Source organism: Danio rerio, chromosome 8 (assembly GCF_052040795.2).
Source record: "Danio rerio strain M-AB ecotype USA chromosome 8, GRCz13ab, whole genome shotgun sequence".
NCBI lineage: Eukaryota > Metazoa > Chordata > Actinopteri > Cypriniformes > Danionidae > Danio > Danio rerio.
In genome coordinates this window covers 20,561,307-20,587,447 of record NC_141028.1, presented here as the reverse complement: position 1 = coordinate 20,587,447, position 26,141 = coordinate 20,561,307, and the positions used below count along the sequence as shown (strand labels likewise).

The following is a 26,141-nucleotide window of genomic DNA, read 5'->3' as shown; positions in this document are numbered from 1 at the left end:
AGATGTGCAAGACAATAAGTATGTTTGGCATTTGTTTTATTGACGTAACAGGAAGTGTAACAGTTTTGGTGTTTGACTAGAAGCACTGCGGGCTGTATTAGATTTTCCAAAACAAAAAAAGATGTCCTTGTTTACTCATAATAGCAAAATTAATAAGAATTATGTTGTTCCAAAACACGGTATGACCAACCTTTTCTCTGTTCTGAGATTGCCTTTTCACTGTATTTGAATGTGGAGCAGCATAAATATTTCATAAACTGTATTCACCAAAATTCAGAGAGGGCTGGGTCCATAAACGATATTATATCGAATCGCGATTAAATGAATGTCAGTAACAGTGATAAGCTCTGGACTTTTATTGATCTAAGAGCAAATCACACAGCAGAAATGTGCGACAATGGGAATCTGAAGGTGTGTTGATATTAGAGATGTACCGAACTTTTGGCCACTGAAAATTCATCGGCCGAAAATATGTTATGGCATTTTATGAACCCTTTAATTTTTGTGGCTTCAGTTATTGTTGGGGTTCTCTTAAAACTCTGGAAACATTAAAAACTTGTATCGAAAAGTATATATTGTTATTGTTCAATAATATGGAAAAGATTAATGGTGTTTGTTAGATTTTAGTTTAGGTTTTATTTTGGGAACACTATTTTTTTTTAATTTAATCTAGATTTTGTTTCCTTTTTATTAGTTAACAGAACACATCCATTGTTGACCGGAGCAAAGTTTAATCTTTAAACGGCTTAAATGAACACTTGTGCGAGCCTCTTAATATTAATAATTGAATAATATCTGAACAGACACTCAACCCACACAAATGCAACTTAAGACAAGACAAACTTAATCTCAAAGATCCTGCATGTACTTATTGACTAGTTTATTTTTGTTTGGCAAATGAAGAAAGGTTAGAGCGTGTTCTGTTTATATTGAGATTAAGGCTGCACAATATAACGTTTCAGCCTCGATATTACAATGTGTGAATCCGCAGTAGTCACATCACAGGATGACAAGCAATTTTAGGTGACTTTAAACCATTTGGGCACCAGAAATGATAAAGTTTTCCACTTTAACAAAGATTAATTGTGTTTAATTATTAATTAGCTCTACCTACATGTACTGACTCTTCTTGTGGAATTGCTGAATGACTCCTCAATTGTAATTTGCTTTGGACAAAAGCGTCTGCTAAATGCATTGATTTATACAATGAAGACTATAGAACATTATTTTACATTGATTATTGAATTTATGTACCTCAATACTATTAGACTCCACCGATAAACCAAAGCGCTTCATTTCATTTCTATCTTTGTTCTATTTTCTATTGTGTTCATCTTTTGCTTTAGTTTTATATATATATTTGTATAATTTTGTACATTTTATGCTGATGCACCCCAGTAAACGATTGTCCTTATAGTCCTAAAATTATGAATTCTTTCCAAACGGAGTCATCTTGTAAAATTGTATTCATATCTCAATATAAATTGCATAAAAACTAATTAATTGCAATGTTGTTTCTCCAATATCCAATATAGCCCTAATTGAAAAGATGTCTAATCTTGCACTTCACTGATGTGTTTGTGTAGCAGAGGCCAGCCAGTGAAGTGCTGTGCAGGTAAACCTCACTCCTGACCTCTAACGGTGCTGTAGCTGCAGACACTAGAGGTCCTTGTTGGAGCAACCGACTCCCATGCAAAGAGCTGCCGGTTCGATCAACTTAGAGCGGGTTGGCTAGTGTAGGACCGTTGGGGTTACATTTGGCTATAAAAGTGCGTCCTTGGGTGCTTCTTGAAAACATTTTTTCAACACAGAATGTGTTATTAATACTGAAAATGATTAATATTTTTGCAAATTATATTTTCAGTTGGTTCTTTAGCGATTGCTGCACGTTTTAGTTTTTGGATTTTTAAAAATAATTAATCTTGGCTCCAGTAACAGGTACGTTATTAAAACATCTGCATTCTAAAGAGAGAAAAAAGGAGGTCACAGAGGTTTGGAACAAGGTAAGAATGAGTAAATGATTACACAATTTTACTTTTTGGTCAAATTTTCCCTTTTAGAGGACAGCAATCTGGCAAAAAAATACTGTAAATGTCATCTGTTATAGGTGACTCTGGACCACAAAACCAGTCATACGTGTAATGATTAATTTGTATGAAATAAGGTTTGTACATCATCTCAAATCAGCTTTCCATTGATGTGGGATTTGTTAGGATAGCACAATATTAGATGATCTGGAATCTGAGAGATGCTCTGTGAAGGGCTAAAATCCAAGCTTGATTGAGGCTAGTGGGCCGAGGGTAAATATAGTTGCCATTGGTAATTTCCTAATTTACTATTTAATGATAATATTTTAAAATATCTTTATATTAACTAATAGAGGATATTTTATATTACATTTTGTAATGAACATTATAACTCATCTGTAACAGAATGGAGTTACAGTAGTTTTTGCCTTGATTTGCTCGCTGATGTCTTCATAGTCCTCTATCCATCGAGTGACAGTATTTACATTTTAAAAACCCAGATTCATTTACAACATTTCATTTCAGTTTGCTTTTTAGTAGCCCAGAAATAAACAAATAAAAAATTTGGCTATGTCAAAATAGAAATGACAATCTCTGTTAAAGTCATTCTCGCTCTTCTCAGATGGATAGTGGGCCAAATCAAAGGTTACAAAGGGCCAACTTTGGCCTGCAGGCCTCACTTTGAGGATCTCTGGTCTAAATGAAGCACTTAGAAATCCAGATTAATAAAAAACTGTTTTGATATACTTACAGTAGGAAATAGACAAAATCTCTTCATGGAAAACAAGTCCATTACTTAATACTCCAATCTTTTTGGGCATCAAAGGAAAACGTTGACGCATTGTATATTTGGCTATTTCCAACACAAGTCTGGTTTTGTGGTCCAGGGTTGCGTATGTAATACATCATTGCAGCAGGCGTACAAAAAGTCAGCTGTGGTAAATATTTGCATAAAGAACACTGAAAATGTACTTTTCTGAATGAACACACCCGCACAAAAACACACACACACACATCATTGACCGTGCTTGACCAAATGATTAGTTACACCGCCTTCCTCCTCAGATGCTGGAACTGCTGAATGAATACATTCTATAAAAGGCATTTGATCTCTATGATTTAGCTTGCGAATAATTGTGCTACCTTGATACTAGTTTAAAAACGTCGCAGATACTGGAGGCATATCATTAAAGACATTCAGTGTGTAAATATAATACGCTTTCATTGGAGATTTAAAACCCCAACATGCTGCTGCTGTTGCGTTAAAATAAGTGTTGAAAATGTGGCTCGTGAATGAACAAATGCTAAAACGTGTACAATACTTTTGGCCCTCAGGCTATTTAAGCTGGTTGCATGTTGAAATGGAGTAAACCCCGTGTCACGTCTTCATTCAGGACACTGAAAGGCACAGGATCCAGATCAGTGAGCTAAAAGGAATGAGGAAGGCTATAGCGAGGCAGCTTCTCCCTTATACTGATGAATGATGAGCCTCCAGGCTTGTTGTGTCCAAGTTAGCCAGGTGTTCTCCACACATGTGCAGCAGTTCTGGAGAATGTGAGTTAGGTAAGGCTGGCATTAGAACTGCTTGTGTTACTGTTTCTTTTCTGGCCGCTCAACACGATACTGGGCACCTGAAGGCCCGTCTGCACCGAGAAACTCCCATTCCACACCTACAGGGGGCGAAAGAGAGCCTGTGAGTTAGTTCACCAATAAAAATGAACATTCTGTTATTAATTATTAACCCTCATGACCTTCCAATCCCCTGATACATTTGTTCATCTTCAGAACATAACTGAAGACATTTTAGATGAAATCCAAGAGTGCTCTCACCCTCTATATATCGCAACAATCTTTTTTTTTTTTTTTTTTAATTGAAAATACAAAATTCAAATACAACAAAATGGGATTCAACTTTACAACTTGTATGTCACACTTGTGTGCTCAACACAATAATATACAAAGATACAAATGTAATATACAAAAAACATTCAAGCTAAAATAAATCCAAGAGTGAAAGGAAAACACACAAAAAAAATAAATAAATAAAAAATAAGTACAAAATAGATATCATCTATGGCAAGTTATATACTGCAAATAAATTGAACCTTTTTAAGGCAATTTTTGTTTTCATTTTAGCCAGGGCATCTGAAAATATTTTAAATTCTTTTATAAATACAATGAGTAATGGAGGTGTTTTGAATTATCTACATTTATGAATAAAATATTTGGCTAACACAATTATCATATTTATCAAATCGTGCAAAGCAGAGCAATCTTTAGTAATTCCATATAGCACATCTTGTAATGTAAAAGTCAACCTTCAGCATCCACATTTTTTATCTTCAACCAGTCTTGTACTTTAAATCGCAACGATCACAAGACGTTCAACATTCAATGTGACATCAGTGATTCAACTGTAATCATACGAAGCTCCAAGAACACTTCTGTGTGCCAAAAATCCTGTAAAAATGACAATGTCTGCCAATTTGGGTAAATTTGGATTTGGGTGCGCATTTACTAGGGGTAATACTTGTGTGTTCTGCAGCTATTACACAGATGAATCTATCTCTGTCTATTCTATCTATCTATCTATCTATCTATCTATCTATCTATCTATCTATCTATCTATCTATCTATCTATCTATCTATCTATCTATCTATCTATCTATCTATCTATCTATATATATATATATATATATATATATATATATATATATATATATATATATATATATATATTTACTAGAACTTCTATGCTAAGCTGCTTTGACACAATCTACAATGTAAAAGCGCTCTACAAATAAAGATGAACTGAATTGAATTGAGCCTATATATAGAGACTTTTTACTTTTCATCTGCACCAAGAGCCAGAGCAACTTCCTCCTAAGCGGTTTCCTTAACCTACAAATTTTTATATCATGTAGATCATACTGTATGCTGTATGCTTCTCAAGCTCATGAGAAGAGTCATTCATTATTGTCTTTTTAGGGGCACTCGGAAGACAATCACCTTTAATACCATGTGATTTTTATTTTATTTTTTTGATTGTCAGCACGATATATATAGTAACAATAATATTTAAACAAATATAGATGTAATGATATTGTATCTATAATCAATTATGTATTTATACATAATCAAATTAGTGTGCAACTTAAGCAAAACCGACAAAATAAACTGTTTTAAATTTAGTTTTCGTAGTATTTATTGAGTATACTGTATTTGTACTACATTGTCATTTTTTATCGTAATCTTAAAAATCAGTGGATATTATCAATGCATTTATTGGGTATAATTTCAACCTTTTACTGTCATTCAATGTGTTTTTGGTCATGATCAATGCATTGTCTCTTTAATTGAGCGTAAGCAGCACTGCAAAAATAGACCTGATGGTGGCACTGATCAGGGCTTAACAATAAGGACAGCCCGATGGGCCGGGTGCTCAGGGCAGAATCATTATTGGTCCGATCAGGCCAGTGCTGCCTTGTCACTAAATTTTTATTTGCCAGCGACTATTTGTCAATTGCATGAAAGTAGTCTTAGAATTGAGAAACAGTTTGTTTTTAAGTCTTTGAGCGCTACCTTCTCAGTGAAGTCGTAAATAACATATTTCTTTTCGGTTCCTCTTATCTGATTGGATGTTGTGAGCATGTTATTTTTTTTTTGTAACCTGGTAAAATCCAGTACAGCGAAGAGGCGGCAACATCAAATTATGAGGCTAAAAGAAAACATCTGTTTCTAACGTCTTGGAAATGACAATTAGATGGGTACAACATGAAGTAAAATGAAGTGATGTTTTGCATAGTTTGCATTCATTTTCCATATTACAATATTTTACTGCTAATTATTTTGAAATATATATATATATATATATATATATATATATATATATATATATATATATATATATATATATATATATATATATATTTAAATTCTAGATTCACAGACATTATTTTTGACACATGATTTAAAATATGTGGCAAAGAAATAGCTATTAACTTTTTTATTTTTTATTTTTTTTATTTTTTTTGCTGAGGTCAGTGAAAATTTTGGTAGGGCAAGTAAAAATCTGAACAACTGATCCAATCAGGCCCAGGCATGGGACGATAACTGTTTTTAAGATATTCCACAGTTTGGAAAAGTCTATGTTTTAAAACCGCAAAAATGTTCTGCACTCTCAGAAAAAAAGGTAGATGGTGGTACAAGTAAGGTCCCTAAGGAGGAGTTTTGTACCTTTATAAAAGTTGTACCTTATATGGTACAGAAAAGACCTCTTATGATACTGTTCTGTACCTTTTATGGTACAATTGAAGGTACACAATTGTTCTCATAAAAAAGGTACAAAAGTTTCAACTTAGCGACAACTTCTTCATTACAATATCTATAAAAATAAATATAACTTTTGATTCATGTTGAAGTTGTTTTCATTCTTTATTGTGAATGGAAAAGCTGCATTTACACAAAAACAAAATAAAAAAAACACTATTTATAAATGTATTTGATGTTTTATATTTAATGAAAATAAATTGACGTATTTTGGATAAAGCAAAATTCCTTTAAATAGTTCTTGAAGGAACACATTTGTACTCCTAATGTACAAAGTGTCCTTCGCTGTATAGTGGTACCTTCATGGATCAGATTTGTACCTTTGATGAAGGTACAATATTGTATCTGCAGGTTTTAAAAACCAAAGGTACATTTAGTTTCCCATGTTACAAATCATGACCTTAAAGGTACAAACTGCTATGGTACAAATTTGTTTCTGTCTTAAAGTACAATTCTGTTCCATAAAAAGGTGCTGCCCCAGTCTCAAGTGTTTGTACCTTCTTTGGCACAACATTATACTACTTTATCTGAGAGTGTACCGTTTCTAAGGTACAGGATGAGTAACAATTTTTAATTTATGTTTTTTCTTTGTTTTTGTTTTTTAGGACAACAGTATCTCCAGTACAAAAGATATCCAAAGATGCTATTTCATTCAAAAAAATCTGTGTTTTTGAAGCAAATATTTAGCCTGACAAGTTATCATTCCCAAATATTCTAAATATTTTTCAAAATAAAATATTTTGTGCTCAAAAGTGAAAAAAGTAGTTGTTTTCTACCCAGACATTTAAAAAGATCATTTTTAGAGCAGTTACCACAATACCATGAAACAGTGACATTTTTATTCAAGGTTATCATACCGTCAGAAACTTTTACCAGCCCATGCCTAATCAGGCCAGTAAAAAAAAATCCTTAGCGTTGAACCCTGCTGACGCTTTAACGCTACTCACTGAGGCGCAGCTTGGGCGTGCGATATGAAAGCAGTAATCTGTTAACATTTGCACTGAAAAAAAAAAAACATGCGCTGCTAACACATTTTTCTTGCTCATGTGGTGTGAAAGAGGCATAATGGCAATACATCATACTGCTATTAGTAAACAGACAATCATGACCTGTTACTGACGAGAACACATTTAAAACATGCTGTTCTTACCGTTTGTTTCCTTTTTTGGCACACAAAAGTGTTCTTGGAGCTTCATATGAATATATTTAAACCACATGGAATGTTTTGACAATGTTTTGGTTTCTGGGCTTTGAACATCACAAGACCATTGCTCTCTAAGCATGATAGGAAAGTTTATGAATTTCTTTTCAAAATATAACAGAATTTACATTTTTGGGTGAATTAACCCTTTTTAAATCAACAAAAACAATGGACTGGTGTGACAGTTTCTACTGAAATCAGGGCTGTTTTTGGAAGTTTCAAAGTACTTGCTGTAACATATTTCACTACCGCTTGTAAAATAAAAATAATTTTGTCATTAGTATAATAAAGCCTTCATACGTTTCTGTAGAAAGATTTCCAGGACATGCAATAGGAACAAGTCATGATGGTCGACTAGCCAAGCATGGTAGATTCTGTGCTCCTCTATCTTATACCTAAATCTCTTGATAGTAAATCACAAAATGTAACTTCCCTCATTCACTCATGAATGTGTTTTAGTTTAATACTGTTTACATTTAAACATGTTACAATACAGCACCGTTACAGACTGGGAGAAGTTGTATCTTCAAAATCACTGTGTTGAGAGCACTGCACTTACATCTTGTACATGCAGTCAAACATGTTGTGACATCTTTATGATGGTATGTCAAGTTATATTTAGACTTCTGCATTCTTTTCCAGTCTATTGCACTCAATCTAGATGTTTTGCAGGCAAGAATGAAACCTGTAAAAGACTCTCTGAGTCACTTCTTATTATACACAACAAGCTAAGTTATCTTCATTCATTCATCTTTTTTTTGGTTTAGTCCCTTTATTAATCAAGGGTTGTCACAGCAGAATAAACCGCCAACTTATCCAGCATATGTTTTACGCAGCGGATGCCCTTCTAGCTGCAACACATCACTGGGAAACATTAATACACATTCATTCACACACATACACTGACAAATTAGCTTACCCAATTCACCTGTACCGCATGTCTTTGGATTGTGGGGGAAACCGGAGCACCCGGAGGAAACCCACACGAATACGGGGAGAACATGCAAACTCCACACATGTGTGCTTTAGGTATAAAGTGCAAAATTGACTGAATCACATCTTACCATAAAGGCTGGTATAACAGGCTGCTGGAACTTGGTTCTAAAGGTATGAAGGAGAGTTTTATTTCTGGAGTTGTAGAAAGACAATGTGCCTGAAAAGAATCAAAAGGAAAAAAATCTTTTAACAACTTTAAAGAGCATAAATCAATCTGTAATCTATATAAACAAATGATGAATATATGTGAAAATGATGGTGATAATTTTATCGGTCCATATACTGTTTAAAGACAGTAAATGGGGTATATGCCGAAGCATGCTAATAGGACTTTTAATTTGCCAGTAACCTGGTTTAAGCGCTTCCGGCGAATTGAATGCCAATGCAAAATCCGGTGCGTTTAAGGTCTGTTTTCTTTAAAAATCAGCGATCTCCACTAGCTGAGTGATATCCGATTTAAAGTGGGTCTCAGATTGTACAAGAAGCACTGCGTTACATTACATTTCCCCCGCCATATCTTTATAATATGAGCATTTATTTTACCCCAGTATATTCAATGGAGCTTCTGCGTTAGCCTGCCGATTCTGACGGGCGCGTGCGAGTAAACAGCTTTTTGTCTCGTTTTACGCTTGAGAAACCAAATAAATGCTAAAGTTTATTTAACTGAATGTATTTTAATGACATTACAACATCGATGCTGTATAGGGAACCGTATAAAATGGAAAAAAGTTCACAATACCAGGTCACCGCAAGTGTATCAGCATGGGAACAGCACTAGCTCGGCATATACCCTATTACACATGCTCCAGTTAATAATGTTTTTAAACTATATTTGAAGAGTTCTAAGAAATGTTCTTCTAAGATTTCTGTTTTTCCTCAACCTTCCATGTTTATGTTCAGTCATTTTACTTTAAATGCAATGAAAATAACCTATTATTTGCATAAATAGTAACATTTCTGAAATGACAACAACCTGAGAAAACTGCTCATTTCAGATGAAAGTTTCAGACGGCACTTTGCATCTAAACTATTGTTAATATTTTTGCACTCAAACTGTTTATGTGCTAAATTAGAAATCAATTAAAATGAATTAATGTATAAAAAATTACTTGAAATGAATTTATTGACAATTAGTCCTGTAAAATAAGTAGTATTTTTATATTGATTTATTTTCATAGCGGAATAAACTCCTGCTTACAACATACAGATATATATTTTTTTAATCCAAATAAAGTCAACATATTGGTCAACCTCAGACTATCTGACACCATCACCTAGCCAGTTCTGAAACAGTAGACATCTAGTTACACAGGCAGCAGCTGAACTGACCCTCTTCATAGTTGCAGTAGATGCCGATGCGGTCAGGAATGGAGCAGTCCAGTGTTCTGGCTTTATTATTGTGCTTGGCTGTGAGGCTCTGCTGAAGCCAGTTGTTCAGATGGATGCACCAGGACGCGTTGCTCTTCCCGAGCTGATCAAAACGACCCAGAGACCTCAAGGCCACTCCTGCTGCAAACGCCTTGCTCTCCTTATCAAAGCGCACCTCCCAATAATGCTGGCCCGCGTCGATCATGGTGTCTCCTGCACAGACAGACAAATTGTGGCGTTTTTTGAATAAACTTATAGTTTTGATTGTTATATACATTTGTGTCGACTGACCCAGGACGGTGTAGGACTCTGCTGTGAAGCGATCTCGGCCCACTCTAGCAGACGGCGCTCTTTTAGGAGACATCATGGCTGTCCTGAGAGAGAAAAACTATTAGGAGATGCAGGACAGTTTATTTGTGAAATGCACATATTCTATTTCAGATTCTCCGAAAAGTCAAACTATTTATTTTCATATACTGTATTCCAGGACCTTTCTAAGAACGGGACACAGAGCCAAATATAATAAAGTCAGAGTTTGTTTTTTTTGCCACCTCACTTTGTGTCTTATTATACCCATTAGTGTTGAATAAATTACTTTAAAAGACTAATTAACTACTAATTACATCATTAAAATTTAATTTCAATTACTTTTCTAATTACTTTGTCTGAAAAGTAACTTTAATAGATCATTTAATTGCTTGACTGAATACTACTTTTAATCTTTATAAAACTTTCAAACGCAAGAATTTAACTAAGGGCCTGAGAATCCTTGTAGCAACTTTGTGTGATGTTTCAAGAAAGCAACCATTCATTTGTGTTTTTTTTTTTCATTTGTTTATATTCATTTATTCTTCATTTAGTTATTTTATTTAATCATATGATCATTAGTCATTTATATAATTATCATCATATCAGACACAGGAAAAGTTTCTTTCCTCAGGCCATCTACCTTATAAACAGTCAAATATTTCCCTACTGTGCAATAAACATGCAATACTTTCTCATACGCACTTGTACACAGCACCTTATAACAATACACAATGCAATACTTTCTCTATTCGCATTTGTACACAGCACCGTATAAGCTGTATATTTATAACAAATCTGTACATACAGTACAATTCAGCATCCAGATTTTTTACTAGCTGCATCTCTGTTTAATGTTTATCATCTTTTTTTTCATATTTATTTTGTGTTGTCACTTGTCACTTTATGTACACGAAGCTTCTGTAACCAAAACCAGTTCCTTGTGTGTGTGTGTGTGTGTGTGTGTGTAAAGCACACTAATCATTTTATTGATCATTAGTTTATTATATACAAGATTATTATTTTTCATTTTTTATGTTTTTAATTTTATTACTATGATTTTCCTATAATTATTGCTTTATTTTTAGTTCATTTTTCCATATTGTTATGATCTTATGACTGTGGATTTAAGCGACACTTGTTTTCATGAGAACGAGATAAGAGAATGTCTCCGTTTCAAGATCTGTATGGTCTCTGGACAACGTTGTGAAGCAGTAACTTTCTATTGCTATTGCTTACATTGTTTACATTGACGTTGTATTTTGCACTTTCTGTAGTTTGCACTGTCTGTATTTTGCTCTGTCGTTGTATTTGCACTATTTGTATTTTGTGCTGTCTGGAGTCAGCACTTAAGCTTTTCACTCATCATAGCACACGTGCTGCTGATGATGTGACAATAAAAGTGATTTGATTTGATTCGTGGTCTCCTGCTTCTGATCATCTCTGGTTTTCTCAGTCAACTCCTATATTGATTTGGCTCTGTTAATTCAGTTGAATACTGGTAAATGGGTTTGGGTATTGGAAACTGCTGACTTGTTGTCCAGATACCAGAAAAAACTGACATTTTCAGACAAGATCTGGCGTCCGATGTGATCTGACAGACAACAGAAATTAAACTCTTAATTTGAGTCAAACCAGGATCAGACCAGCTTTTTTCACACTTAAAAATGTTAAACATCACTGTAAAAAAAATCCGTAATTTTATGGTTTATTCCCGGCAGCTGGGGTGCCAGAAAAAAAACGTAAAATAACGGCCGTTAAATTACAGACATTTACCGTAAAATAACAGAAATTTATCTGAAATTTTAATTTAAGGAAATTTCTGTAATTGAATGTCCGTTATTTTACAGTAAATTTCTTTAATTTAACGGCCGTTATTTAAAAAAAAAAATTTGGCACCTCAGCTGCCAGGAATAAACTGTAAAATTACGGATTTTTTTTTTTTACAGTGTATGTATTAAAACAAAGACAAAAAATCTAATTAATTAACCATATTTCACATACTCTACTGACAAATTTCTTACCAATTTCATTGTTTCTTAATCATACTATTTTTGAAACCAATCTAACCTTTTTTAGATCTAAAAAATCTGATTATTGTGCAAACTATCTGAATAGGAAATGTACTGTATACATACACAAGCACATACACAATTACTCTGCTTCTCTCAATTTATAGCGTATATCTTTATGAATTCCTTTCTCACAATTCATCGTTTAAGCATCTTCATCCATCTTGACAAATGCTGAATTAATAATCAATTTAATATCAAATGTTAAATAATTTAGTTTAATTATATAAAAACATATTTGAATAATAAAAAATACAATTATTCTTTTTAGATGGGCTTTCTGAACTGATTTATATACAAGCGTTGAAATTATTTACAGTATCTAAGGCAAGTTTATTATAAGTAACTATTTAAATGACCTAAATATGAAAAGTAATTCCTTACTTGACTTTTTCAGCTTTTTTTGTTCTAAATAATCTAGTCTAATTATAGAATATAATTATAAAATAGTCTAATAGTAATCTTATCTCTCTCTAAAAGTAATTACAGTAACTAGTTAGTATCAACACTGATATCTATGAACATCAAATAAAGGGATCCCTAATCATTTTTAGAAGTATAATTGTTATAAAGACTGTATCGAATAAAAAACGGAATAAAAGATCAAATTTAATCAAACTAACAGTGCATGTGAATCAGAATGAAATAGAGTCGGGACATGTGATTCGATACAGAGCCCTGAGCCCCTTGTGTAAACTAGACACACTGACCGTCTGTTTTCTGTCTACTGTCACAGCGATGAGAAGCAAAGATCAAACAGATGTGTCTCAAACGGCAGCAGCTGTTCAGTAGCAGTGCTGTCATAAGATCTGTAGGTGTGTGTGTGTGTGAATCTGACCTGGCAGGAGAATGCATAGGAGAGTTGGTCCTGTTCTTCTCCTTACGGATGTCCTGAACAGCAACCTTCCCACCACTGCTGTCCCATTCTACACTGAGGTCCTCTACCTTCAGGTTCTGATGGGACGAACTTGCGTCCAGCTTAAAGACGAATGCTGGAAGATCAGGGTAAGAGGTTAACGTATGTTTAGTTTTCAGAGTAATTCAACATTTTCAACACTTCCAAAGTTATACTCTTATGTATCACAATCTGGGAGGAAAATCTGACTTTTTCCTATAGAAATTGTGATTGCAATAAAAAATGTCATTTACCAGAAAATATTCAGGTTTGTGTGTATTTATATACAGTTGAAGTCAGAAATATTAGCCCTCCTGTGAATTAAATATTTGTCAAATGATGTTTAACAGAGCAAGGAATTTTTTCACAGTTTTTCCTATAATATTTTTTCTTCTGGAGAAAGTCTTATTTGTTTTATTTTGCCTAGATGAAAGCAGGTTTGAATTTTTTTTAACACTATTTTTATTATAGCAATATTTTTTTTCGATTGTCTACAGAACAAAGCACTGTTATACAATGACTTGCCTAATTTCCATAACTTGCCTAATTAACCTAGTTAAGCTTTTAAATGTCACTTTAAGCTGAATCTTGAAAAATATCTAGCAAAATATGATTTAATGTCATCATGGCAAAGATAAATCTGTTATTAGAAACTAGTTATTAACACTATTATGTTTAGAAATGTGTTGTTAAATAGAAATTATGGAAAAAAATAAACCAGGGACTGATAATTAAATTTAGACTGCAAACATATTGATTTTCACCTTTTGAACCATTTGTCTTTATATTTCTTTTACATTTTTATTTAGATTTTTTATGTATTTTGTTCCGTAGTTTTGTAGTGGAAATTTTTTTTAGACCAAACTGTATATAGCTAAATAATATGGCAGAAAAATATCACAATAACAGTATATGCAGTATCTGTGTTTCAGAGAGGTATGGTAAATTACATTTATTTTATAAACTAACTATTTGTGTGTTGCATAGGTTATTTATCCAAATCAGATCAGGCCTTAGTATGTATATTTCCAACTCCCCAGTAGGTGCTGTTATTCAATTAGCTAGACTGAATCCAAATGTGAACCTAGTGCCTCAGACAGACAGTTGAGCATAAATACTAATGGCTGGAGTAGTCAGTGTTTTTAAGTCCAAACATTTATACCTTGACATAGTTTTTTTTTTTTTTTTTAATTAAATAAGATTTTATTAGATAAATATTTTATCTATTTTCACAGTATTTTGCAGACCCTATAATAATAATAATAATAATAACAACAAAAACAATTATTATTATTAATAATAAGAATTTTTGTTAAATTTGCTTTGTTAACATTAACTTACATATGTTTAAAACAGCTTTAGAGCACAGAGTTACTGGCACATTATTGTTCTTTTAGCGTTAATTACACTAAAAATACATTAAATTGACAACCATAAATAGTATTTCACAAAAGGGCAGACGTGCTACATCTGTGCCCTTTGAATCAGCTTTAGTTTAGTAGGGCTAGTGCTTTGCAACTCGTGTAAGACTCTTTTTTTCTATGTGAGAAGAAACCTCATGCCTCATTACCCTCTGTGTGTGTGTGTGTGTGTGTGTGTGTGTGTGTGTGTGTGTGTGCGCAAACATTAAGCTACCAACCATGTGTTTCTAGAGTAACCGGCTCTGAGAATTCACCCGCCACTGCTTTATTACATGCCTTCACTCTAAAGGTCATGTAGCGCGTGTCAAAACGAACGCCTGGAAAAACAAATGACATCATGATTATTACATCTTCATTTAAACTATCGGATCCAGAACATGCGTCAGCATTTACTGTACCTGTGAGTGTGTACTCAGTTTCTTTAATTCCCTCCACCACCATCCAGGGATAGTCCTCACGAGCCCGCGGTGGACCCTCATGATTGGTTTTCCGATGCTCCAGGATGTAGTGGTCGATTTTGGAGTCGGGTTCCGGTAAGGTCCACACCACTGTCACTGTGTTATCAAACACCTGGCAATCGGCAACATGAATTTCGGGAGTGGCTGGCACTGAAGGTGAACAACACAGAGATCTGATATCATAGAGCTTCACACATACTAACCAGAACTTTTTTTTTTTACTTTTTCCGTATGAGTGGCCAAAAACCAAATATCATTGAGAGCCGTGGGCCAAGGGTAAATATGGCAAACTATTTTACATTAAAATTGCCATGGGTAATTTCCTAATTTATTTCATAATATTAAAAAAAGAAAATATTGTGTTAAATTGTATTATCTAATGCAGTATCACTTTTAAAATAATGCTGAATACACAGGTGAGCCGAATCTGCCACTGACTTGCTCACCAAAGTCTTTGTCAGGTGACAGTATTTAATCAAAATCTGGGTAATTTACACCATTTCATTGCAACATTTAATTTCAGTGAGCTTTTAACAATAAAATATATACAGGGTTACATTTTAAATTTAAATTGACAATCTCTAAACCATCCCCATCATTCTCTCTCTCTTCTCAGATGGGATGACGGGCCCTAGTTTGGGCATCTCTGGTCTAAAACATGGGCAATTCTGAAAGTATTTATGTTTAAAATGTAAACAATAACTATTCAATGACATTTGTCAATACATGACACATTGGTTATGCAAATTATTACACAGTATAGCAAAAGAACAAATTAAAAGACTATGTGAATTAGTTATTTTGAATTCGGACAAAAAAAAAAAATTATATCTAATATATATATATATTAGAATAAATGTTATCAGGCTTTTATATATAAAACAAATATTAACATTTTGAGCTATAAAGGTATGTTAACACTACAAAAGTTTTTTCATAGTAAAGATTTCATTTATAATTGTAAACATATCCTTCAAAATAATGACTTGAAATAACATTAGACTATTATTTTGTTACTAGGATTAGGAATTACTTCTGTTATGGTTTATTGAAAACACACAGAGCTCTATTTAACGATCTAGGTGCAAGGTTAAAGCACGGTGTGAAAACATGAAGGGCATGTCCGAATCCACTTTCGCTATTTTAAGGATGGAAAAATACGCTCTGCACCCTGGCGCATGATCTAACAGGGTTGTGCTTATTCTTTTAATGAGTTATGAGTGTGTTTTAAGCATAACAAGCATTAAACCAATCAGAGTGTCATCTCTCATTCCCTTTAAGAGTCAGTTGCGTCGCGCCATAGCACATTTGCTATTTAGATGGCGGACTTTGTAAGTGGAAAAACTGAATCTTCAAAAAAAACTGAGTCTCCAAAAACCAACAGGTAGAAATATCTTAACTTGGTTTTAATAAAACAAATTAAAATATGCATATAATAAATAATACTGCTAATAATAATAACATTATACAAATGCTAATTGTCTTGAATAACCCCAAACACCCCCCCACCCCCACACCCCACCCACCCCCACACACACACACACACACACACACACACACACACACACACACACACACACACACACAAATAGGTAAAGATATTTGTGTGTTGCTGTACATCCTGTGTGTATTAAGCAATGTGTTTAAACCTGCATATGTGCATAACTAACGTGCTCGGGCGAAGTAGCGCAAATGGATTTGCTATTTAAACAATGTGGCGCAAAGGTGAAAATTACAGTTGCATTGGTCTGAAAATAGCAACAAATCGCACAAAACAAGTCTTGTACTTTATTGCGCCGGGCGTATGATAGGGCCAACAGTGTGTTTTCATGCACACAAAAAAAAACCTGTTCAACCAATTTCCAGGAAAATTGGTCAGCATTTACAGTATGTGCAATTTGGAAAGTACTAGTTAAAACTGTTACACCATCTGACACTCAATAGATTGCTATGACGCCAGTAAAACCATGTACATGCAAAGTAGGTGGGAAATCTAGGTGTGTGTCTACTAGGCTTTACTTGAATTGTTTATGGCATTTCCTCATTGATTCGACACCGACCTGGAAGAAACGTGATGGACTGAAGCAGGTTTCTTTCGTGAGTGAAGTCCACCATCATGTGATTCATACTGTCACTGGCCTTTGCTTTCAGGGACAGACGAAACGCTGGAGCCATAGTCACACTGCAGACACACAGACCCACAGTAAACACTCAGCGTCAGTCTACAAACACAATTAAGCCCATGTGATGGAATGAATGGGAATGTGGGAATGACACGAAAATGTCACAATAAATCACTCCATGCATTTGTACACACACTTAACATACACACCCTGGGGGGGTCAGACGAAATAAACAGAGAGTAAAACAACTAATTTACTAAGGAAAATGACTAGTACTTTGCTAAAATAATAATAAATAAAAGTTTGGGATTAGAATTTAGTTTAATCATTAGAATTTAAAATTAATGATTATCATTATTATTATTTTAAAGAAGTGTCTCCTCCTCACCAAGGCGATATTTACTTGATCCAAAAGAACCTAAATATAACATTTTTTGGACATTTTTTTTCCAAAAATGTACTATTTCAAATATTTTTCAATTGTCATGTGTTTTCTAATGTGATTTATTTCTGTGATTCAGAGACTCATTTAATCCAGCCTTCAGTGTCACATGATCCTTCAGAAAATCATTATGATACACTACCTGACAAAAGACTTGTCACCTATCCAAGTTTTAGTAACAACAAATAATAACTTGACTTCTAGTTGATCAATTGGTATCAGAAATGGCTTATATGAAAAGCAAAGGCCTCTAGATCATGCTTATGTTACCCAAATAAAATATGATCATGCCTTGATTTTTTATTATTTATTTAGGACAGTAAGGTCTGACTTTGCTTAAAAAAAAGTCTTGTCACTTAACAGAAACAATGTACAGTATATATAATATAAAGTCATAGTGCAGTGGAAAAAGATGTTTCCTTCATTAAACTTAACTGATTTCTATGAGAATCTTTGGTCTAATTGGGTTCCAATAGGTCTTCTACAGTATTTGTGATGATTGGGACGCAGTTCAACAGATGATTCATCAGAAAAATCTGCCACTTTTTCCAAAATTCTGCCACTTTTTCCAAATGGTCAACTAAAAATCAAGTTACTATTTGTTACTCTTACAACTGGTTTACAACTGACTTTTATCAGGTAGTGTATGTTGATTTGCTATGGTATTATGATTAAGTTAAATGTTAAAAACTTTTTTTTCCTGCTTGATAGTTTTGTTAAAGCGGTGATAAATTTGGCGTCTTTTGATTCTTTGATGAAAAGAATGTTAAAAAAATGCATTTATTTGTTATATTGCTGTTTCCACAAAAATATGAAGCAGCCTAACAGCTGTTTACACTGATAATGATAATAATAAATGTTTCTTGAGCAGCAGACCATCATATTAGAATGATTTCTGAAGGATCAAGTGGTACTCTTTAAATCACAGGAATATATTTTATATTGCATTCAACACAGTTATTTTAAATGGTAAAAATATTTCCAAATTGTACATTTTCTAACTATATTTTTAATTAAATAAAAAGAATAAAACATCTTACTGATCCCAAACTTTTGAAAAGTAATGTATATTAAATGAGTAAAAGATCAAAAATGAATGGATGTTCAGGGGAGGAGTGTTTCTACACTGAGCTCAATCAAAGCTGTACAGTACCTATCCTTTATGTCTTTGGCCGCCTGCAGCAGAAAGGGAAAAGAAGAAGAGAGAGATAGGGAGCGACAGAACTGAGTCTTATTGAATCACAACAAAACACAATACATCAGTCACACCAGCACGAGTGTTAGCGGGAAAAACAAGTGTCGGACACAATGGGCCACTTTGTTAGAGCTGCAATAGCAGTGCCAAAAAGTTAAAAGCACACCGGCAAATAATCATCATCAATGGTTTAACATAGTAAATGTTTGGTCAAATATACTAACAGCTTTTTGTAAAATATAAAAAGGTAACTGGTGGGTAGTACCTGAGTGAAGCTGTCATTCTCTGATGAGCAGAGCGTCTGATTGGCAAATTCCAGCAGTTCTTCTGAGCTCTCCAGGGCTTTGGTGCAGGCGCCCAACTGGCTCTGAATGAATCATTACAATAATCACAATATTACTAGTCAGTTACATGTTTTATTATGATTTTTCCCACTAATTCAGGTATTGAGTATATCAACTTTTTATCAGTTTACTAGTAGTATAATAAATGTTGTAGTAGTGTTCTTGTATTTTGCATACTGCAGTGCTGAGGGTTCACCTTTGCAACTATAGTGACTTTTTTTTTTTGCATTTGATTTGAATACTTTTGCTCCCTGTTTGTTTGCTTGTTCTAGTAATTGCTATGTGTTCTAAAAGCATAACTTTATGTAAAGAATTTGACAAGAATATAAATGCACATTACTGGAAAAAAGTTTGAAGGCAGTAGGATTTTTTAAATAAACTACTGATTGCTAAGCAGAGATTTATGAGCAGCAAATCAACATATTTTTTATTATTTCTGAAGGATCATGTGACAGCTTTTCCATCACTTTTTGTTTTAAATAAACTTAAAAAGCTGTTTTAAAATAGAATAGATTTCACAATATTACAGATTTTTTTTTCAAATGAATCCAGCCATAATAATTATATCAAAACCTTATAAAAATTGATTGACACAAATTTTGGTTGTGAATGATCAACCATACCATTTTAAAAAATCAGATATGACAAAATTATTTCTTATAACAATTTATAACTTACATAATATATAGAAATTGTGGAGGACAATATAATACAGTGTAAAACTAACTTTATTAAAGAATAACTCGCATATAAGTAGGCCCACATGGAATCTGCGCACGCAGACTTCCTCAGATTTTCCGCAGATTTCTAGCCCATCATAAATTCTGTTTATTTACTTGAGTAAATGTGTGTAAATTTATACTTATTCAGTTTTTTAATTAATTACAGTAATATTATTGACTAATATGAAAATGTTCATTTGATTTATGCACAGTGCAGTTTGTAAAGTAATATTTTCTGACTTTTAGTAGATATATTATGTGAGACACTTGCTTTGTTTACCAAATAAACTGCATCTAATTAGATTTGCAATTTAAACATTAAATAAAAGTTAAAAGTTATTACTTTTTATTTTACATATTAAGGTTTTAGTTATAACACTCCCAAAATAATTCCGCAGAAAACCGCAGATTTTTACCAAAATTCTCTGCAGAAATAGCAAAAAACTTCCGCAGATTCTGTCTGGCCTTGCATATGTGTCACAAAATAAACTAATCATGAAAAACAACTAGTTTTCAACTGTAAATTATATATCATAGAGATTAGAATTAGCACAAATGGATGAGTAAAACACTATAAATAATTTAAAAAGATATTTAACTTAAACTTTGTGATTTCAAGTTTACACTTCAAACTGAAGTGCCTTGAAATGATACCCTTGCACGAAAGAACATACAGTATGTGATAGAGGTCAAGGTAGGTTTAATAGTTTGAAATGTGTGCTGTAAAATGCTTTGTTATGCAATCTGGATTATATACACAGGCGCTGTAATCCTTAAGGATTTCTTATTATCCTTCTCTCTAAACATGACACATTCAAGTCACGCGCAAGCACTTAAGCCATCTCATTCTGCCTTTTACTGATATATCTGATCATTCAATCTAGCATATAAAGTGCCCCTTTCATGAAGTTTTGAAAATGACATTTCATGCAGTGTGTAACAGCTCAAAGTGTATGAAAACATTACGCAAAGTTTTAAATCTGAAAGTGCACCTTGTATAAAGTTATTGAATCTCAAAAGAACAGTCAACTCAGAGTCAACTCTTGTCATTTCAACAAGTCATTTTTAAAACTCACTTTATTTGCTCTCTAAAGCTGTACGCTGTTGACCAATCAAAACAGACTGGGTCGTCAGACCATTGACTGCAGATTAGCAGGTTTGGAAAAATATATTGTTGAGCTACTTTGTTTTTGAGTCACTGAGCAAAAATGGACAAAAAAAAAAGTTTTTTTGCAGTGATGTACAGTAAAGCATTTTACTTTACTACTCCACATAAGTGTATATTTTAAATATTTGCACTTTATTTTTATTTTAAGAAACTTTGACTATTTATTAACTCTATTACATTTCTTGACTGATGCAGAGTAAAAATGTATGTTGAAAAGGAGAAATTGTGACCTTTTCAGAGACGAGAAAGTGCTGTTTAATTCGTAAACAAGCTGTATTTTATCAGTTAACCTGTTAAATCGGTTTACATACTACACTGAACAATTAGTATTTGAATAGGACTGGTGTCTGTTCAGACGTCAACAAACAATTCTGATGCAAATGATTCATTCAGAGTGGGTTTCTGGTAAACGACTCACTGATTCAAGTGATCCATTCAGAGTGAGTCTCCAGTAAACGATTCACTGATGTCACAAACTGATCTGAATGGGGTTCAGCATGTGAATGTGGTTTCACTTGAATTGTAATAAATGGCTGTCAGAGTACGACAGGAATCTTCACGATGCTCTCACCTGTAGCTCATATGTGCGACTGGCTCTTTCTTGCTTGATCCGTGTAACCATTCCCTCTTTCAGGTCATCCAGGACCGAATGCAGCGAACTAAACTCTGACTCCAGGTCTTCCTGCACTCGGTTTGAATTCGCCTGCACACACCGTGACCAAGAGTTCAAGCAGCATGTCCTCAAACTTATTGATGTTTTGCGAAATTAACACTGTGCTTGAAACATATTAAGAGCTGACAAAGACATCTTCTCACTTATCAAACAGTTTGATAACTAAGTGTGAGTAAAGAGAACTGGCCTCCTGTAGTGTTTACCTCTAGGTTCTCCAGACTCTGCTTTAGAGAGCAAATGAAATTTTGAATTTCCTCATTTTTCAGAGCCAGTGTAGTGATAATCTTCCTCAGTGACTCCTGAAACATGAAACACAATCTTAATAATCATGAAATGCCACATCATAACCAGAAAAAAAACAATAGGTTAGAGGATACCTGATCATAAAAAGGGTAAAACATGTCCTGTTCTGGGAAGCATATTCTAAATAAATGAAGTGCTTAATAAATGAAGAATTGTACCATTGTTTTTTTGTAACCGTTTAGTGTAGCAGAAGTGACCAAAGAAAAAAAAAACAAAGTTCACACATGACCATGGTTTTCGGTACATTCATTCTTCCATGGCGGGGCGCCACACCAAATTTCATCCCACCACGGCTACATTACAGCTTCTTATTAATTCAAAACATTCATTCATTGTTGTTGTTTTTAATAGCGGGTAAGTGGTAAGTGAATTATAACAGCACAAACTTTTCTGTTACCGTAGTAGGGCTGTGCGCTATTTGTTAACCCTTTAGTGCTGACAGACTGACTGACTTACTGACAGGTGCGCGATGCGTGAGGCCAGCAAACATGACGTAGCTTTCAGTTAAGATGAACACAGTTTCCATTACTATACTTAATTTATAGATAAAGGTCTGTGGTTCTGCATACAAATACTTTAACGTTATCTTGCTTGAGTAGTTTATTGCCTTTTCACTTAATAAATATAAACATAAATATTTCTAGCAAATATAATATATGTTGGAGACATACTCACTACATAAACACACTAAATCGCACTTCAGCAGTGTTTATTTGAGAGCGCACAAGAAGATCTGCCCTTGTGCAGCGTGTTTGAGTGCGTGCATGAAGTTTAGTGCACGAGCAGAGGAAATCGGCGCGCAAGCAGAGATTGGCATGCTCGTATTAACGTTACATAAATGCGACCCCGACGTTTACTGCGCTCACCACATTTCTCCTTTTGTCATTGAAATACGTCATAGGTAGTTCGTAGATTTGTGTAAAAGACCTGCCACCACAGCTGGAAAAAAATCCTAGAGGAAACACTGCATGACCATTTATATTTTTAAAGTTTTATGACCATCATAAATATTGAAGTCATATAAATATTTAATAGAGTTAATGCATAACATGTTAAAGGTTTTATTACTGTGCTACTATATATGGATCAAAGAGGAGACCTTTATGGAGTCCAAAATAAGTTATATACTAAAAAAAGATAGAATAGGTCTACTTGTAATAAATATGTAAAAATGTCTGCTTTCATGTTTCATTAAACTTTTTGTGAAAATTAAATGTAAAAATAATAAAGAATGTCCCATCATTATTCAGCATTACAGATATATTAATGTGCTAAACAGCAGAAGGTTACGCGGGGGTGCAGTGGGTAGCATGTTCGCCTCACAAGAAGGTTGCTGGTTCGAGCCTCGGCTGGGTCCGTGTTTGCGTGGGTTTCCTCCGGGTGCTCCGGTTTCCCTCACAAGTCTAAAGACATGTGGTACAGGTGAATGGGGTAAGCTAAAATTGGCCATAGTGTATGTGTGTGAATGATTGTGAGTTTCCCAGTGATGGGTTGCAGCTGGATTGGCATTCGCTGCGTAAAACCTATGCTGGAGAAGTTGGCTGTTCATTTCACTCTAGTGACCCCAGATTAATAAAGGGACTACGGCGAAAAGAAAATGAATGAATGAATGAATAAAACAGCAGAAATAACATTCTTATTCTGATCTGTACTTATTTTTACAAGATAAAATCTAAACCATCAGCCTGAACCGTTGATACAAGACAGGATTGATCCATGCTTTCATGTTGTTGACACTAAATTCTTTTGAATGTCGCAGCAGAAATCGAGACTCATCAGATCAGGCAACGTTTTTCCAATCTTTTATTGTCCAATTTTGGTGAGCCTTTGCAAACTTTAGCCTCAGTTTCCTGTTCTTAGCTTACAACCTGACTCTTAATGGCACCTGGTGTGATCTTCTGCTGCTGTAGCCCATCAGCCTCAAGGTTGGATGTGCTGTTTGTTGTTCAGAGATGCATTTCTGCAGACGTAGGTTGTAACAAGTGGTTATTTGAGTTACTGTTGCCTTTCTATCAGCTGGAACCAGTCTGGCCCTTGTCCTCTGACCTCTGGCATCAACAAGGCATTTGCGTCCACAGAACTGCCGCTCACTGGATGTTTTCTCTTTTTCAGACAGGTGTACCTAATAAAGTGGCCAGTGAGCGTAATTACACCAAGCAATGTTTTTTTCATTTAAATTATTGTTAGACTGATTGACAGTGCATCTAATTCATGGTGCTAATTTACAATACTAATTACCATTTTCTCAGGAAAAATCTAATTATCAAAACTGTATTACACCTATTTTCTTTCATTCATTCATTTTCTTTTCAGCTTAGTCCCTTTATTAATCTAGGGTTGCCACAGCGGAATGAACCGGTAACTTATACAGCATATGTTCCAAGCAGCCCATGCCCTTTCAGCTGCAACCCATCTCTGGGAAACATCCATACACACTCATTTACACCCACACACTACGGACAATTTAGCCCATCCAATTCACCTGTACCGCATGCCTTTGGACTGTGGGGGAAACCAGAGCCCCCAGAGGAAACCCACGCGAACACAGGGAGAACATGCAAACTCCACACAGAAATGCCAACTGACCCAGACGAGGCTTGAACCAGCGACCTTCTTGCTGTGAGGCGATAGCATTACCTACTGTGCCATTGCGTCACTTACACCTATTGTGATGCTCAAAAAGTCCTTAGATTCACATGTCTTTGATCTCACAGTATTAAGTATGTGATTTGAACAGAATATTGTTTTGCTTTTGTTGAACAGTTAGTCGCTGTTTTATTTAGAAGAGTGTTATATAATTGGAATACTTGTAATATAACTCAAAAGATGCTGTTTTTTCTCAATAAAAACAAACTAAACTTTAGTTGGCGATGATGAAGTGCACCTTTATCAGTTTGATGTCATTCAGATGACACTGACGTCATTATTTCCTTGTCTATTTTGAGTGCTGCCTCAGGGCACAAGTACAGACTTGCAAAATAGATTCAGCTGATATTTATTTTTAACTCATTCAGGGCTGACCAGAAATGACATGTTTCATTGTCATGTCTACCAGGCCACTTGCACTGGATTAAGTGACTGATGCAGAGCCGCACAGAAGCGGCTTTATATCCGGGGCGCCTCCCTGAAGCCTGACACTCCTAACAATAAAGGCCGGTTCAGGGTTACCCTGTACCAAAATTCGCTCTTACTTGTGTCTTTTCATATGTGAATAAACAGCAACGTTATTTCCTTGCCTTAGGAATGAGTCCAGTATTTAATATTTAACATGACTCGTTTCACGTAACAGAACTGCAAGAACCGGGGCGTTTCTGGCGATTTAAACTAGCTCTTGGTGACCAACTTGGAGCAATTTTCACTCACACGTCACAAATCTTAAAGATGCGACGTTGTTACTTCTGCACTTTGTTACTTCTACACTTTCTTCTTTATAAGGACACATTTTCACCAACACAATGGGCGGAGGACGTTTGGAAGTGAAGCTACAAGCTAACGGCATTTCATATTTAGTGTCTCTTTTAGCGCAGCATCTTCCACCTTTTTCATCTTAAAGATGTCCGACATCGTTTCTCTTCAACGATGATTTCCTCTTACCTTCTGGTCGTCCATGCTGTCCGCATGCAGCACCTGTTTCAGAGATTCTCTGGATATTTATCCCAGGTCGTCCGCTACGGCGCTCCTCCGTTGGTACTGATGTTGCTATGGAGCATTGCATCCTCAACGACTCATTAGCGGCAAATGGAGTTCTGCGCAGGCGCACTATAAGAATGCCGGGTAATGTAGTTTTCCTTGCAATCTACAAATGAGCACTCTGGTTTTGTGTCTATTTATGTCATGATCCTTTTTGTATATGTATATAATATTGATACATTTTAACGTGACCCTTAACTGTAGCATTTATTTGGGAGATGGTTTAATCCAAAGGAACCTATAAGGAAGGCATCAAGCCACACATCAAAAAGGAGCAATATTCACATGTAAACACTCATAGTTTCAAGTGTACTTTGTAATTGTAACTTTTATAGTATTATTTGACATATTTATAAGTGTAACTTCTGCAATTTTCTTTATTAGATTTTTTTTTTACTCTGAACATTT

At 34.5% G+C, this 26,141-nt stretch overlaps 1 protein-coding gene across 5 annotated transcripts; it reads right to left on the bottom strand.

Moving 5' to 3' along the window:
• Positions 1–19: 19 nt before the first annotated feature.
• On the bottom strand, positions 20–25,744 carry fsd1 (fibronectin type III and SPRY domain containing 1). Of its 5 annotated transcripts, NM_001045117.4 has the most exon segments (13): positions 3,028–3,697; positions 8,622–8,710; positions 9,883–10,134; positions 10,213–10,295; positions 13,138–13,291; positions 14,834–14,932; positions 15,014–15,223; positions 17,134–17,255; positions 18,792–18,814; positions 19,099–19,200; positions 21,639–21,770; positions 21,944–22,039; positions 25,638–25,713. In NM_001045117.4, coding segments are annotated over 13 exon segments (1,488 nt in total). In that variant the 5' UTR covers positions 25,653–25,713; the 3' UTR covers positions 3,028–3,586.
• Positions 25,745–26,141: the final 397 nt, after the last annotated feature.

What these genes read in the sequence shown, in the direction of transcription:
- fsd1 (XM_087263680.1), bottom strand. An exon ending in GTCGCACATATGAGCTACAG is followed by an intron (nt 19,201 to 21,638) that starts GTGAGAGCATCG and finishes TGATTCATTCAG; the next exon opens with AGCCAGTTGGGCGCCTGCAC. An exon ending in CTACTGCAACTATGAAGAGG is followed by an intron (nt 8,711 to 9,882) that starts GTCAGTTCAGCT and finishes GATTCTTTTCAG; the next exon opens with GCACATTGTCTTTCTACAAC.